Source organism: Aquarana catesbeiana, linkage group LG13, assembly GCF_042186555.1.
Source record: "Aquarana catesbeiana isolate 2022-GZ linkage group LG13, ASM4218655v1, whole genome shotgun sequence".
Lineage (NCBI taxonomy): Eukaryota > Metazoa > Chordata > Amphibia > Anura > Ranidae > Aquarana > Aquarana catesbeiana.
The window spans coordinates 51,420,836-51,437,251 of NC_133336.1; the positions used below are offsets into that span (position 1 = coordinate 51,420,836).

At 42.4% G+C, this 16,416-nt stretch overlaps 1 protein-coding gene across 3 annotated transcripts in view; it reads right to left on the reverse strand.

Annotated features, from left to right (window-relative positions):
- KIF26A (kinesin family member 26A) overlaps positions 1 to 16,416 on the reverse strand; it is a 224,270-nt gene that overhangs the window by 90,032 nt on the left and 117,822 nt on the right. For all 3 annotated transcript variants that reach the window (XM_073609728.1, XM_073609726.1, XM_073609727.1), the window contains exon 4: positions 12,435 to 12,595. In XM_073609728.1, coding sequence (XP_073465829.1) covers positions 12,435 to 12,595 — 161 coding nt within the window. The remainder of the gene's footprint in view (positions 1 to 12,434; positions 12,596 to 16,416) is intronic.

The window sequence follows — 16,416 nt, forward strand, 5'->3', positions numbered from 1 at the left end:
ACATTTGTTAAGGGGTGCAGTTTTATATAAAATTCAACACCCAACTTGTACCTTAATGTTATCTTTAAAAAAAACTTTGGTAAAACAAGTCTACTTTCTTGTGAGTGAGCTGCATTTCAATCACATTCACCAGTGTATGAACATTATTGAACCCAATCTACTTTTCTCAATTTTTTTTTAAACCTTGCAACATTCTATGTAAAACATTTATAAGTGGAAAGCATAGGTTAAAACAAAAGAGCAGTGAAACGGTAACCTATTATCTTTATAAATAGGCCCCCAAGTCTTATTTTGAAGCCATCTTTTTGTTCAGAGAGGAATCTTGTGTATGTGTGGAAAGGGGGCTAATTAATCACTGGGAACAAGCAGGCCTTGTCCCTCCCATTAATCATCCTGCGTTGGGTGATAGCACCTTCTGATTGTTTGTTTATGTAGCTAGTCAGGCATTCCCAGGGACCGTGGAAGTCTCCCAGGCAAAAGCTTACTTTGTTCAAACCCTTGATTTGTTCTCCTTGTCATAGCAAGGAAAACCTGCACACTTGACATCTTTATCATGGCCGCATAATTAACCAGAGAGAGAGGGATTTGAACTCTGTGACATGTGGCGGCTGAGGATGCGCTATATTAAGACATACGGATTGTTCTGGAAAAAATAAAGTTACTTTGCATCTTCCAGACGTTGCCTGTACATCATATCAATCAGTGTTTCGTATCTGTGACGACTGACAGGTACAGCCTGGCTCAGCATTTGCAATGTACTTGATCATTCAGCCATGTAACAGCTTCTGTACCAAGAATCACAATATACCATCCACCGCTGTGAGGCCCTGTGCACATAAATGGGATAAAAATAAATGTCGTAAATTAGAAAAACAATATGTTCTGAAAGGGTTCTGAAGGCCTCAAAACTACACTGAAACACTCAAAGAGGAAATTCACCCCCTTGCTCTATTTTATTCCCTCTCTTAAACAAAAAAAAAAACACACACACCCCAGTCATCCACTGCTCTACTGCAACACATCCTGTCCAGCACCACCATCTTCTTCTGATGTCATCTGGGGGCCTCCTGTCTCATCTGGAGGTCTTGCAGCCGCCCCCCTGATGAGGTGCATGTGTCGTGGCACGGCATTGGGAGGCCAGCTGCAAAAGCCAGGAATAGACACATCTCTGGTGACAAGATGCATAAAAAGTACCCTGCGACCTACTGATATAAGCGGCATTGGTATGCTAAGAGGCAGCAGGCATCAAATATATAATATCATTTTCTCCTATGCGAGAAACCAGGAAGTGTGGGAATGAATCCCCCAAAAAAGAATTTGAAAGATAAAATCTGGCAACAACAATAATGGGCATCCGGAACTTAGTCATAGAACACAGGCATGTATTTTTCATGTATGTAGTTAGCAGGTTTGTTTGGAGTTCAGCTTTAGGCCCATCATTAATTCAGGTACGTTTTTTAGGAAGAAAAAAGTTAACATCAGTTTGCACATCCGAGTTCAGTTCAGTTTACATCAGTTTTCACTTCAGTTCAGTTTATATCAGTTTACATCCACGTTTGCATCAGTTTATTTAGAATGAATGCAGAAACCAATCAGAGGTGACAACTATATAAACAAAAATATGTTTCTTGCCTAAAAATTGACAAACACATCTGTTTACATCCGTTCCATTCCTTTTCAACAAATCTGGACATTGGATGTTCCATTTAAAAATATGGAACTGAACGGACTCAGATGTAAACGGACAGATGGAATGCCCATGTGAAAGGGGCCTTAAAGTGCTTCTGAAGACAAAACTCTTTTTAATCCCACAAATCGTGCATGTGGTTGGGAATCAGTTTACATATCTGTCTTGCTATGGATTATGGAAGAAGAGCTGAACGTGTTAGGAAAACCTACATATATGTGGTAGAATTATACACAACCTATATAATGCCCTGATGAGAACATAATCCAAAGCCAGTACTGCAACTATACAGCACTAGACAGTAAGCCATCGAGCTTTACTATCAGAGTCATTGTCACTATGATGCAATGCCGTGTTTGGCACCGTAAGCAAACAGAGCAGAACTCAACCTCAAAGCACCCAGGAACTACGACGACAGACCCTTCTAAATTATAAAAAGGGCTTTTTGGTTTACCCTGGACATGCCTTTTAAATAAAGCCAGTGTGTTTTGGTGGTCAAAAACAGCCCTTACTTTGATCTATTGCTAACTTTTTTTTTGCAGGGGTTGGGGGGCCATAGCTTAGAGTTGCATTGCATTTTTGTACTGATAATTTGCCACCCACTGATCAAAGAATAAGATCAGGATCCTGGTATTACTGAAGGGGTGGCACATGTAGTTGTCAGAGAAATTCTCATTACTTGCAACATGTTGGCCCTGGGTTTATACTACAAACCCATGTGTCAAATCCCCAGAGTACACCAGTATGAGAATCCAGTGCAACCCTAAGGCATACCCCACTCATTCATCTGTTGGTACACCAAATACACACTTTCCAAATGGCCAGGTCTTCTTAGATTCTGGTGTTAACTTTGGCTTAAGAGCTGCCTTGCTGCTGGCCATTGAGACATATTTTGAGGATACCATCCTTGAAATTTGATCCAATGGTATCATCTACACACCTTGACACTTTGGGGGAGATTTGCTAAAACTGGTGCACACAGAATCTGGAACGGCTGTGAATAGTAACCAATCAGCTTCTAGGTTTTATTGTCAAAGCTTAAGTTGAAGTTCAACTCAAGTTGAAGTTAGACGTTGGTTGGTTTCTATGCCGAGCTACTCCAGATTCTGTGTGCACCAGTTTTAGTAAATCCCCCCCTTTGGATTCCCTTTAAACAATAAGGGGAGGCACATGATTTCAAAAGTTAAAAATTACAGCAACACCTGACCACTATCATGTTCCAGTCTTCGGTCTGTCCAGCCCTCTAACTTGCTAGCACTGTCACATAAATTGACAGGTCCTCCTTCAGTAGCCCTAAACAGCAAAATGCTTAAGATGGCTTACAGCCTAGGTATGTATCCTATCTACATTGATTTTCATGACTTTAAATTATTCACTCCCACAGCACACCTTTGTCTCTGGGGTTTATGGGTTCACCACTAGCAGCTGGATCCAATGGTTATGTTCTATTGAACAGTAATGATGGCTGCCGAGTAAGTAAATAATGAAATGCAAGCACATCTCTCAGTAAAGGAGTTCAACAAAACCTTCATAAGAAACATGACAAAAAATAAACACTTCTGTTCTATCAGATCAAATGCCATCTGCTTGGCACAATCCGGACCTTCAGAAGCCGTCTAGCGGGTGAAGATAGTGTGCTTTTCAATCACATATGGTTTGTATGGTTTATGCTTCCTAGCAATTACTCCAGCAATAAATCTGATAATTTGGAGTGAGCCTCCCTTCAATCTGGCCTCTTTCCTGACTTTCACCTTATGCAGCAGAAGGCCTATTACAGACAAAAGGGAAAAATAACCTACACATCAACACTCCCTGCGGCACATCGGGGCTTAGAGGCATCTTAGTTTCCATTTGGTTTAACAAACTCAGTTTTGTTTTTTGTCTGAACAGCATAAAACATAACTGTCAAAATATTGGACAACTTAATTAAAACCACAAACATGACTTTTCAAAGCATACAATAGATTTAGTTATATTTTTTTTGCGGAGGGGGGGGGGGGATTTTAATTTGAAAACCGTTCAGTTACATAAAATAGTAATGCACCTAAACAAATATACAGTGCTCAGCATAAACGAGTACATCCCTTTTGAAAAGTGAGATTTTAATCAAAATCTCAATGAACACAACAGCAATTTCCAAAATGCTGGCAAAAAACTGAGTTTTATAGAACATTTGTTTAGCTCATTACATGAAAGTAAGGTTAATAGTTAGATTACAAAATCTTCAGTTTTACTCAAATTATTTGATGCAAAAATGAATACACCCCACAACATAAAACTACTACATCTCAGGGGCAGATCGGGGGGGGGAAACAACGGGGCAATGCCCCCGCCCCCCGAGAAAATATTACCGACTCTGAGAAACAGCCACTCTTCTAAACTAGATTGGTTGCTAATCTAATCACTGGTTTCTAGGGCCACCCCACCTGGCCTCTAGCAACCAGTGACTCCGCAGTCTCACTCAGTGAGGCTGAGTGGAGAGAGGCCTGCACCTAGTGCTGCACTGCACAGCTGTCTCCACCCACCTCCTCCTTCTCCGGCCTGCAGCGGCATGAGAGGGAGTGACTTGGCAGTAGGGAGGAACTGGTAGGTGTGTGTGTGATCTTCTTCATGCCAGGGTCTACACCGCTCCACTCCATCTCTGGTGCCCTGGGCCCACCGCTGCCCGCCTCCTGGAAGCATTGAATGCACAGAGAGTGACTTGCAGCAGGCGGCCCGACCTTTTCTGTGTGCTGCTGCTGCACCACTGGCTGGGCTGGCTCAGATCCACGGCTGCCCAAGTTCTCCTCCTCCTCCTCCTCCCGCCCATGCAACTGTCTGAGGGACCATAGTGGACCACTCACCAGAGCCCAGCCCCAGAGAGGGGATAAGGTGAGGATTGGCTGGAATAGTAGTATACAGTAATGAAGGAAAAGGTGAGTGACAGTAATGAAGGAGAAGGTGACACAAGTGGGGGGCAGTAATGAAGGAGAAGGTGACAAGTGGGGGAGGGGGACAGTAATGAAGAAGGTGACACAAGTGGGGGAGGGGCACAGTAATGAAGGAGAAGGTGACACAAATGGGGGAAAGTAATGAAGGTGACACGAGTGGGGGAGGGCGACAGTAATGAAGGAGAAGATGAAACGGGGGGGCAGTAATGAAGGTGACACAAGGGGGGGGGACAGTAATGAGGAAGGTGACACAAGCGGGGGGGACAGTAATCATTACAAATCTGTTTGTAATGTAATAATCTAATCTGGAATGATTAACGTGTCACTGTTTTAACCATTTACAGACCGGAAGATTTGCCCGATTAATGACCAGGCCATTTTTTGTGATACGGCACTGGGTCGATTTGACTGACAATTGCGCGGTTGTAAGATGCTGTACCCAAACAAAATTTACGTCCTTTTTTTTCCCACAAATAGAGCTTTCTTTTGGTGGTATTTGATCACCTCTGCTGTTTTTATTTTTTGTGCTATAAACAAAAAAAGAGTGACAATTTAGAAAAAATTATATTTTTTACTTTTTGCTATAATAAATATCCCCAAAAATGTTTTTAAAATCACATTTCTTCGTCAGTTTTGGCCAATATATATTCTTCTACATATTTTTGGTAATAAAAAAATCACAATAAAGGTTGTGTGTAGTAAGATAAAAGTCATAGGGATTGTGCTCACCTTGTGACCTATATTGGGCCTTAAGGCCCGTACACCTGATCAGAAAATCAGAAGTTTTATTTCGTCCGATGAACGATCTGCCGATTTTGTGATCGTTCGTGTGGTGCTTTTGACAGTCGATTACAAATTTTTGGATGACAAAAACTAGATGTGCAGGCTCCAAAATTGTTATCTGATGTAAACACAACGTCCAATTTTCGTTTAATTAGTACGGTTTTCGGCCGAAAAAAAAATCGTAAGAGCAAGACTACGCGTGCTCAGAAACAAAACAATTCAACACATTACGTCACTTCTGACGTTGAAATCTGTCATACGAAAATTTTCTTATGGTGAGTACCCTCTTCCCTTTCGATATGAGACTAGCATGCAACAAAAAACTGAGGAAAATTCGTCCAATAATCTGATCATGTGCACAAGGCTTTAGAGTTTATCTTCATCTAAGTCCTTTGATGTGGTGATTTCAACTGTTTTCTTTTTTTCAGGCTAAGAACATTTTCTACTAGTACAAAACAATACCTGTTCCTGTGTATCAAACTGAAATCTCAAACATTGTTATCAGCTTTTCAAGCTATCTTCTGTAAGCTACAAAATCTTATGTAATGAAGTTGAGGATAAGGGGAGGTATCCTAGGTAACATCTTAGGACAAGACCTGTGTTACTGGCAGGTTCATCAAGGCAAAATAAAGGGAAAAATCCTAAAAGTAGAAAACTTATGAAGCCACCATATCTAAGGGTTTTGTAAGCTGCAATATATTACAATGTTATTTTTGCATTTAGATACACTTTAAAAGGAGTTTTAAAGGCAGAAGGTATTAAGATAAGCAACACCCCCCCTCGGCCCCCCTTTACACTTACCTGAGTCCCTCTCTGTCCAGCGATGTCCACGAGTGTCTCAGCCGTCCAGATTCTCCCTTCTGATTGACTGAGACACAGCAGTGGTCCCATTGACTGCCACTGCTGTCAATCAAAGTCAGTTAGCCAATCAGGGGAGAGAGGGGGCAGGGCTGGGTCAGGGCTTGTGTCCGAATGGACACAGGGAGCTGTGACTCGGCTCGGGTGTCCCCATAGCAAGCTGCTTGCTGTGGGGGGCACTGAACAGAAGGGAGGGGCCAGGAGCACAGAAGAGGGACCCGAGATGAGGAAGATCCAGGCTGCTCTGTGCAAATCCATTGCAACAGAGCAGGTAAGTATAACAGGTTTGTAATTTTTATAGGAAAAAAAACAAGTCTTTACAAATCTTCAGGTGGTTCTGCTGTGTGGAGTTAGACAACCATTTTAAATCTACATCAACAGTATCCAGATCTCCAGTATTATCTCTCTCTTCTGTTAAAGTGGAGTTCCACCCAAAAGTGGGATTTCCGCTCATTTGTTCCCCCCCCCCGCCCCCTCCGGTGCCACATTTGGCACCTTTCGGGGGCGAGGGGGGAAAGGTTACCCGTTTTTGACAGATATCCTGTTCCCACTTCCGGGAGCCACAGCCGAGGCTGTTGACGTCGCCACTCGGCTCCATCCTCCTTCCCCTGCCGTCGGACCAGTACCAGAGAGGAGCGGAGCCTCGCGCATGCGCAGTAGGGTTCCCGGCGTGAACCCGAAAGACTACACTGCCGGTGTACCCTTACCCGCAATGGCTGCGGCAGCACCCGACAGCTGATGGAAACATCAGCTGCGGTGCCGACATCGCTGGACTCCAGGACAGGTAAGTGTCCTATTGTTAAAAACCAGCCGCTGCAGTATGTGTAGCTGCTGGCTTTTAATTTTTGCAGCGGTGGGTGGACCTCCGCTTTAATAGGAACAAGGCATTTTTAGGCGTATGCAAGGTATAGACACTGCCACTCAAGTTTTTTTTTTAAGTAAATGGTTCCAGAATATTAAGTGATGAGGAATTATTTTCCTATAATTTGCTACAGGACTTTAACATTATTTCTAACAACCTGGTCCCCACACAGCTGACAACAAAGTCATTCTTAAATGGCTACCATATATCTTCCAACATCTGGTTCCAATGCAACAAAACTTAACATGTGGACCTTGCACAATGTATATTATTCATCATTTTTTATTCTATATTCCATTTGCTCTCCAATGATTCACGTATATATATATTTTATTTTTTCAATGGGAACATCTGGAGCCCTTGAGGTTACACGAGACGGCCGTCAAGTTGCAGGAATTTTACTGGAAAGGTTGTGTCCTTATTCTTCGCCAGGTGCGCTGACTTGAAAAATCACAGCAAACTGTTGCTATTCATTTGTGTAACCTCTTCCTTTGTCATATGGACTTCAGTCTAATTATGGTAAATGCTTTACAAGAGCAATAAAGTTCTTCCTCCTTAATTACAGCCATACAGGCTGGCCTGGAATTGTGCAGATGATCATATACTGCCATAAAACAACATTTCCTGCCTCTAACCTTCATCGTCTCATTCTTTAACCGTTTAAACCACACCGAACAACCTAAAGTGATTGTAAAAGTAAAATTTTAAAAGAATAAAATAATAATAAACATATCATACTTACCTCCACTGTGCAGCTCGTTTTGCACAGAGTGGCCCCGAATCTTATCTTCTGGGATCCCCGGTGGCTTTCGCGGCTCCTCCCCACATCTAATAAACCCCTCAGAGAAGCGCTCTCCCGAGGGGGTTACCTTGCGGCGCACTCCCGAGTCCAGCATTAGAATGCAGGACTCGGCCCTGACCCCTGGCACTCGCGTCATTGAATTTGATTGACATCAGCGGGAGCCAATGGCTGCCCTGCTATCAATTTATCCAATCAAGAGCCGAGAACCCCGGGCAGAAAGACAGCGCTTCCCTGCCGGGTCAAGTTTGAGGTTCCGGTAAGTAAAACGGGGGGGGCTCGGGGGCTGATCACTGACAGGTGTTTTTTCACCTTAATGCATAGGATGCATTAAGGTGAAAAAACACGAGGGTTTACATCTCCTTTAATTATGGAGATTGTGGTTACCCAAAGGTGGAGGATTAAGCTAGCCATAGAATTTTGTTTGATTCCTGGTGCATCAACCGAAATTAGAGCCATAGCTGGCCTTGCAAGCACCACCTAACTCAGCAAAAGTCGATTTAAAAATTGTCTGAGCCAGGTGGAAAATTATCAGCCATACAGCGAAGGCATCCTATCAGATGTAATCACTGATCGACTGCACCATTGCATTACAATGAATATAAGAGTTTGCAGGGGAGATTCCTTCATCTATGCTGTTTAGCGTGGATTGGGGAATTGTTTGCTTTACTCTTGTTCAGCTTAGCTTTTGGCAACAGCTCGTGTTTAGGCCAAGGGAGGTGGGGGAAGTGATTTTGGCTTATCAGAGGGACAACAACCTGTCCCATAGTTGTTGACCGGGAGAAGTTTGAAGACATATCAACCATTTTGATTCAAAACGGCTGTCAAGGAAATCGGTCTTCCAACCTCTACTGGTACCTTCAGATAGCAGTTTAAATTGAGAATATACTCTACCTACTCAATTACCTTTTTCTTTTGTGAATGTCACAGTAAAGCTAAATGTCAGGCATTTATAACAACAGCAAAGTAGTAGTAAATCTCATAACAAAACAATGTTCTCCCTTTGTCTCCAGGTCACTAATAAATGTTGTAAGGTAGTTTTGGGGAATTTTGCCCCAAAACGTACTATTCTCTTTTTCAAGTTCCCAATGCTGGGTCCCTCTTAACATCATTTCCCTAAACTTTTGGACGGGGAGCATGCATTGTTTACATCCATGGACATTCAGGTGTACAGCTCTGGCTTTTCCTCCGCACAACTATATGTTTTTTTGGGGGGGTTAACAAACGCTTTAAGTACTCCCCTAAGAAGTATTACCCAAGAGGTCTATCAAACCCAAAGACAGAACATCGGTTACCCAATCTTCTTTTCTGTGAATATCATGTTATGGGTGTTGCTGATTTAACGAATAGCCTTACCCCATACTAATATTTTGGACTCAAGTGTGGTTTCTGGCAAGTTTAAAAACAAGTAGTTTCTGCTGCCATATCGTTGATTCTCTAAATTGACTGCCTCACCTCCTAAACCTCTTTTAATTTAATTTGGTCAATGCTCATCTTATCATGTACTTTTTCTAAAGCAATTGATTTCCGTGGATTAAAGAAGACTACATAACCACTGCATTTTTGTAAACTGTCAGTCTGAGGAATTTCTAATTGCAAAACTCTAAAAGAAAAACACAATAAAATCCCTTTAAGCAATAAAGAAAACAAGTTCAACAAGATTGCCATTTCAGTGCAAAACCTCCATCATTCCAATTGTTTAACTTTTATATTAGCTTATAATGCTACTCAAAAATAACAAATAATTCTTTAACATCAGTTTCTATGGAAACACCCCAAGGTCATCTGACAAAAGTCTAAAAACTCATATTGGCTAGAGACAATGGGCAACCATAATTCCTTTCATAAAAATAAAAGCTATGAGAAGACAGAAGAGAACTGTGATTAAATTAATTTAAGGGACGGAAATTGGGTATCAGTGGGGGCGTGTAACGCGCCAGAGCTCGTCCCCGGCGACACGTGCTGTCTGGAGCACGGGATTATACAAAGATGTTCAATATAGCAATTCAGAGTCACTAAAGAGATTTCAGCATTTTGTTTTATTGCTTTTTTTTTATTTGATGTCTTAGACATGAAAAAACACAACAAGTTTTCAGACACTCACAAAAAAAAAAAAAAAAAAAGCACAAGCGCCAGCTAAGTTTGTTTAACCAGATTAGCCCCGTAATGTAGGGCTGTAGCAACAATTTATTGGAACTAATTGAAGTCTCGGATGCTCTGAACAAAAATGCATTAGTCACTTAGAGCTTTTCCTTATATTGCTGCATATATCTGTGTGTTTCATTAGCGGTGTATTGGCTCAATACCTTAATCATATGCTCAGTCACAACACCATCAGTATAGGGAATATTTTCAAGCTGCTTCTCCAAGCCTGGAGCAGATAAGGTGCCTGTTCCATGAATAACCTCAATTACTGACTCTATTTTATGGCCAATATAATGACCAAAAATGCCTAGCGGTGAACCATCCGGAGACCGTGATAGGAGAGGGACCCACAGATTATGTATAACATTATTGTTCATTAGTCAATAATGAGATGCTTTAATCCACAGCCAGTTAGAGAGTAAATGTAATACTGTCATATTAATCTATCTACGCCCAAGATGTATGCCTCAATTGTGCGGGATAGGCTGCAGCTTGCAGCATACCAAACACACGGTCTATGAAGTTTGGGTAATCCATCAGAAAAAATAAACAGCAGGCTGATGCTTAAAGTGAAAATAACTTTAACCAACTATGTTAGACATTTTTATGAACAACCTTTTTTTTAGACCCCAGTGTGACCTTCCTAAAGACATACTAGACAGAAAACATGGCCACACTCACGTCAACGGTTTCACAGCCAAAGGTTTATATGATAAATGACTGATATACAAGTACATTACAACCATCTTCGCCAAATATACCAGGTGATTTTCATTTCCAGTAATGGCCCTAGATTTTAGAGGTTAGACCACCCGCTCCCCAAGTAAATTACTAGTAAAAGGCACTAATGGAGCAGGCTCGAGACTGGCAGTTGTCAGAAAATTTTGCATGCATCTAGCCACGTTTACTGCAGCCTGTGTCCTGACATCTGCTGTCATGTAGCAACATTGTGATCTGGAAGATTTAGATACCCATAAGCACCAACATTGTTACACCAAACATATGCTCTTACTGCTGGCTGTGCTATTAGCATTGCAGACAGGAAAGGGACTGGACGGGAAATGCTACCCCAGGCACTGGAACAGCTTAAAATGATATAACAAACATTGACAGGCTGCTGTCAAAAACATGCCTACACTTAGTTTATATCTGTGTATGAAAATAAGCAATGCAATAATTACAGGGTGGGCTGCCCACATACAATTAGAACTGACCACCAGGCAAGAAGCTAAATATGCAGCAGAATACATATGATGGAATGGTTTTACCTACTTGTAGCACCCCGCTGACACAGCAAAGGAAGGATAGCACCCCCAGAACCAGGAGTGGGCTAATATTTCACCCAGGAGCGGAGTCCATGGCTAAAATGGGAGGACCAAGAAAGGTTATTGGGCACCAGTCACTTTTGCCTTTAAGTTTTATTGCAGAACAGTTAAGGAGGAGAGGGATAGGAACCCTTACAGACTCTCTAGATCAATGTCCAGATTCACAGTGTCAAAACCTTTAAGTCAACCTAACAACACTGTAAGCACATTCCCAAATTTCAGTGCATCCTCCAAGAGAGTCACCAGGCCCTTTTGAAAGACCAACCTTCTTTCTGCCTTTCTCCAGATTAGGGGCCTCCCATGGGTCTTTCCCTTGGCACAGCTTCCTCCAGACCAGGCAGGACAACTTCAGGACCACTTCTGCACACATTAGGCCCCAAAAACAGGCTATTACTGCATCACATCCCTAGGTCTCAGCCCAGGGAAAGAGAGCAAGCATGTGCCTTGTCCCAAATATTTATATCCTTCTCCAGCATGCACCAGTGGCATAGACATCCTACTGGATTGGCTGAAGAAAATATGAATATTGATAACTTAGTTTTGTTTGTAAAATCTCATACTATGACCAGTGACACAGTGACATCTAGTGGCGACAGTGAGAAATCACAAGCCAACTTAAGCTTAGGGAAAAACCAGGTGAAAAAGTATACAATCAGTCTGAGCTAACTACGAAAACTTAACTGATATAGTAGCCCCTGTTTAGGATAAGGGGGCTACATACCAAAGGGTATTTTGTTCAGCTCAGCCATTCTTTCAATCTACAAAGCCCAGCCAGTCATGAGAGTCTAATTCTTGACCTTTATTGCAGCAACAGCACAGCTTGGTCAAGAACATACCCCTAGCCTTCTGATTGGATAAAGAAGATGCTGCAGCACACTGAGGAGTCATCACTCTGTTCTCTCTGCCCCCTTCTCCGACAGCTTGCTCACTGCTAACTCATCTAAATTTTGGCACAAATAGAGTATCTCCTAGTGCATAACTTTTTTTAGCGACCAGTTATAGATTACATAAAATAATTTAGATGCATGCAGATTTATGTATATACCTTATGAAGAAGGAAGCCGCGGCTGATGTCCCAGAAGCCCCTGCAGTTGGTGATATCCATTGCTGAGACTGTCCTGCTATGGTCTGCTCAGTGTGATTAGGCCCTGAAGAAGACTCCGCATTGTTGCTCTCCCTTCCCCCGTCTGTGGATGTAGAGTCAGGCTAAAACAAACAGCAAAAAATACAAATAAGAGTAAAATATACAAATGAAACAAGTGGAAGCCATCTGTCTGTGTGCATTTTCTAACAGAGGCTTCTAAAGTCACCTTAAGGGCAAGGATACATAATGAGGGAGGACAACCATGCTTTGTTGTGCCCTATCACAGAGACGGCTGTAAACTGCAGACGACAAGCACAGAAGCCTGGGCACCTTCTATTATGGGCGCTGTGCGGTGACACGCTGTGACAAGCATGAAAAAAATGGGAAATGATCGGGAGTGATTTTATGTGGCTTCTACAAGCCTTTATCTGGTTCAGTTAAAACTGTCAGAATGTATCCTTCAGGTTGCTAAAACATAAAAGTCAACCTACTGAAACATAGAAGATAATTGCTATTGCAGGACTAGAATAGCATGGACCATTCAGTCTTTGATCAGATTTTATTTCTTATCTACCTGAGAGCAGGAAGGAAAATTCAAGAGAAGGCACATTCTCTTGCTTGTACCCAATTGCTCACTTATTCTTTCCATTGCATCTGCCTTCCTGTTATAGGACCCATTCACACTTGTGAGAGCTTCAACTGGTGCATCGATGTGTGTTGTGTTGAATGGGCCCATTCACTGCCAATAGCCCACAACATGCATCCACCGACTAAAAGCAAGATCTTTGTTTTCAGTGCACCATAAGGAAGAACTTGCCTTTTAATAAAAGGGTCATGTGTGTTTGTCCTGAGTATGTATGCACATAGGAGTGCTATCAAAAATTAACAGGCATGTGCCCCAGAGTGCATAGACGCAGGGGTCTCAAACTGGTGGCCCTCCAGCTGTTGCAGAACTATAAGTCCCACGAGGCATTGCAAGGCTGGCAGTTACAAGCATGACTCCCACAGGCAGAGGCATGATGGGACTTGTAGTTCTGCAACAGCTGGAGGGCCGCCAGTTTGAGACCCCTGGCATAGAGCATGTGTTTTACTGTGTGTACGCATAGAGCATGAGCGCAAATGTGACCTTAGTGCCCGTCTTACAGGTCTGAATGACGAAACAGCAAGATGCCTGCTATAAAAATGCAAGCCAAAAAATCTCCTTCGGCCCCTTCTTATTCTTGGTTAATTTGGTTATTAAAGTGTCAATCTACCCAAAAATTATATTATAATTATAGTTGGGGCCTAGTGGGCTCAGACAACCACCAGCTGCTCGTGTGCCTTGGATATTCCAAGAGTGACATCTCCTTGTCATAATTCATGACTCTATTTCTGTCCATCCAAGAATTTTGAGTGTCTCCATCTGTGTGTGCGCCAGCTTTTCCTGTTGCATTCTGCATACAATAAAAAAAAATTGATAGCCTAACAGGGTTAGCAGGAATCCCTCCTAATGGTCACAAGGAGGTGTGCAGGCCCTGGAACTCCAGCGCAGATCCCACCAGCAGAGTCCCTGAGATATATATGAAAATGTCAATGGTTTGACTCACCAGCATCTGTGAAACACTGAAATATAAATTTTTGGTGACCTGACCCTTAAAGGGCTCCACTTCCCTAACTTCAGAAACTGCCAAGACTTACGGCCTTTCCAACCCATCTCCCCCCCCCCCCCCCCCCCGACCAAAGAGAGGTCTTTAAATACCACATCCAAACAAATGTTGATGGTGGAAACAGTACTAAAATAGAAAAGTTCACCAATCATTGGCTATAAGGCTGAAGTTGAAACGAGAAAACATTTCACCATACAGGGGCATACTGGCTAAAACACAGTCAATGCTGCATAGGTTAACTATTTACCAATAAGACATGCAAATAAATCTCAATGGTGGGTACATTGGAGAAGATATAAACAAGGAAAAGTTCACCAATCATTGGCTAAAGGGCTAAAGTTATAAATGAAAAAACAGCTACTTTGATAGATCCCCTTTCAGGAGAGCTCTACGTGCACATACGCTCTCCCCATTATCCAACGTGAAAAATTGCCTTGACACAGGATTCTAACAACACATCCTAATGAACATCGCACACAGACATTTGTCCCACGCTTTGTATAGAGCCCATCCCCTCACATTACACTCCTCCACTCCCTCCATACAAATAAACACACACACATACTGCTCCACACCAGCACAAGGGCTGCTAGTGACAAATTAACGAGCGCAAGCCGTGCTGCTGTGAATTGTGGAAGCAGAAAAGATGGATGCATGGAGAAGCAGCAGAGTTAAGAAACACACTTGAATAATGCACTTAAAGAAAATCTATAGGTTCCATTATGTTTTCAAATGACTTCATTAGTAATGGATGGCTGGGTTAGTGAAGAGTGGGTCTTCAGATGGCAGCAAGGAAGTATTTCTGGGTAGTTGTTTGGTTGGACAATTGAAAACGGATCAGGAAACGTTCTCTTTGTAACCCACATTGTTAGATCCGAGAACAACTTTGGCTGTATGCATGGCAAGCTGGAACAAGATGAAATAAGCCATGCTATACAGTTTTGTAGATGGTGGGGTGAACCTTTAATCTGTTAAACTACTAAACACTTTTATGAAGTGTTGGGAGTATATGTGGAAAAAAAACTGGAAATGAGTGTTCCTACCTCTCCCCAGCCTATCATTGTTAAAGAAGAAATCCAGGTATGGAAATGGATATTGAATGGATTACTTGGACCAATGTAACTATGTATACATCATACCTGGCTAATGCCCCTGAAAGCTGGAAATCACTGAAGTGGACAGCACTACCTCAGTGATCCCCACTTGCTTCCATGTCCTGTTCTAAGCAGCTGCCCCGCTGCATTCCAAACACAGGAGGTTGGCCAGGCGCCAATTTGAGAATGTTTTGCATTAACTGGTTGAAAGGAAAATTTTCTCTGATTGGACGAGGTGGAGAGGCAGATTTCGATGTCACACTCTCCACCTTGTCCAATCAGAGAACACTTTCCATTTATTCAAAAAAAGCAAAACATTCTCTAAATGGTGTCCATGCTGAATGGCCAACCTGGAAAAACACAAATTCCTCAAGTGCATGGACAACTGTCCAGGTGGAGAAATAATGCCTAAGCTATGGCCGCTGCTGCCCCAAACTCATAAACCAATAAGACATGAAAAAGAACGAAAGGTGGGGAACAGCCATAAAAGAATCATGTATAAACATTCCTTGGATGATAAAAACATTAGTTTACTCCATAAAGAATGCAGCATACAGGTTCCAGGGAAAGGCCAATCAGTTGACGTTGCAGAACCAAAGACCTTAAAATAGGTGTACCTGAGTCTGGAGCTGCATGAATGGCTGTTCTACTTTGTTCAGAATGTAGCAGGGCAGCCCTTTGGCACAGGACCCGAAAGCAAGCGGAGAGCACTGGAGTAGGGATACCTACTTCAGTGAAAAGGCCAATTAGTTGATGTTGCAGGACCAAAGACCTTAAAATAGGTGTAGGGAGTAGGGATACCTACTTCAGTGAAAAGGCCATACAGTTGACATTGCAGAACCAAAGACCTTAAAATAGGTGTACCTGAGTCTGGAGCCACATGAATGGCTGTTCTACTCTGTTCAGAATGTTCAGGGCCGCCATTTGGCACAGGACCCGAAAGCAAGTGGAGAGCACTGGTGTAGGGGATACCTACTTCAGTGATTTCCAACTTCCAGGAGTATTGACTAGGTATGGCATATGCTGTATACCTGGAATTCTTCTCTATCAATAAAACACAGCATGACCCGCTACTGGTTCTTTTCTTTCATTTTGAGATCTAAACAACTCTATCTTTAGAAACTATAGAAACTTTTGATTTAGTCCAGATTTACCGTTCATTGCATTTCTTTTTGCAGCATCCTTTCTGTGTACTCTCCACCT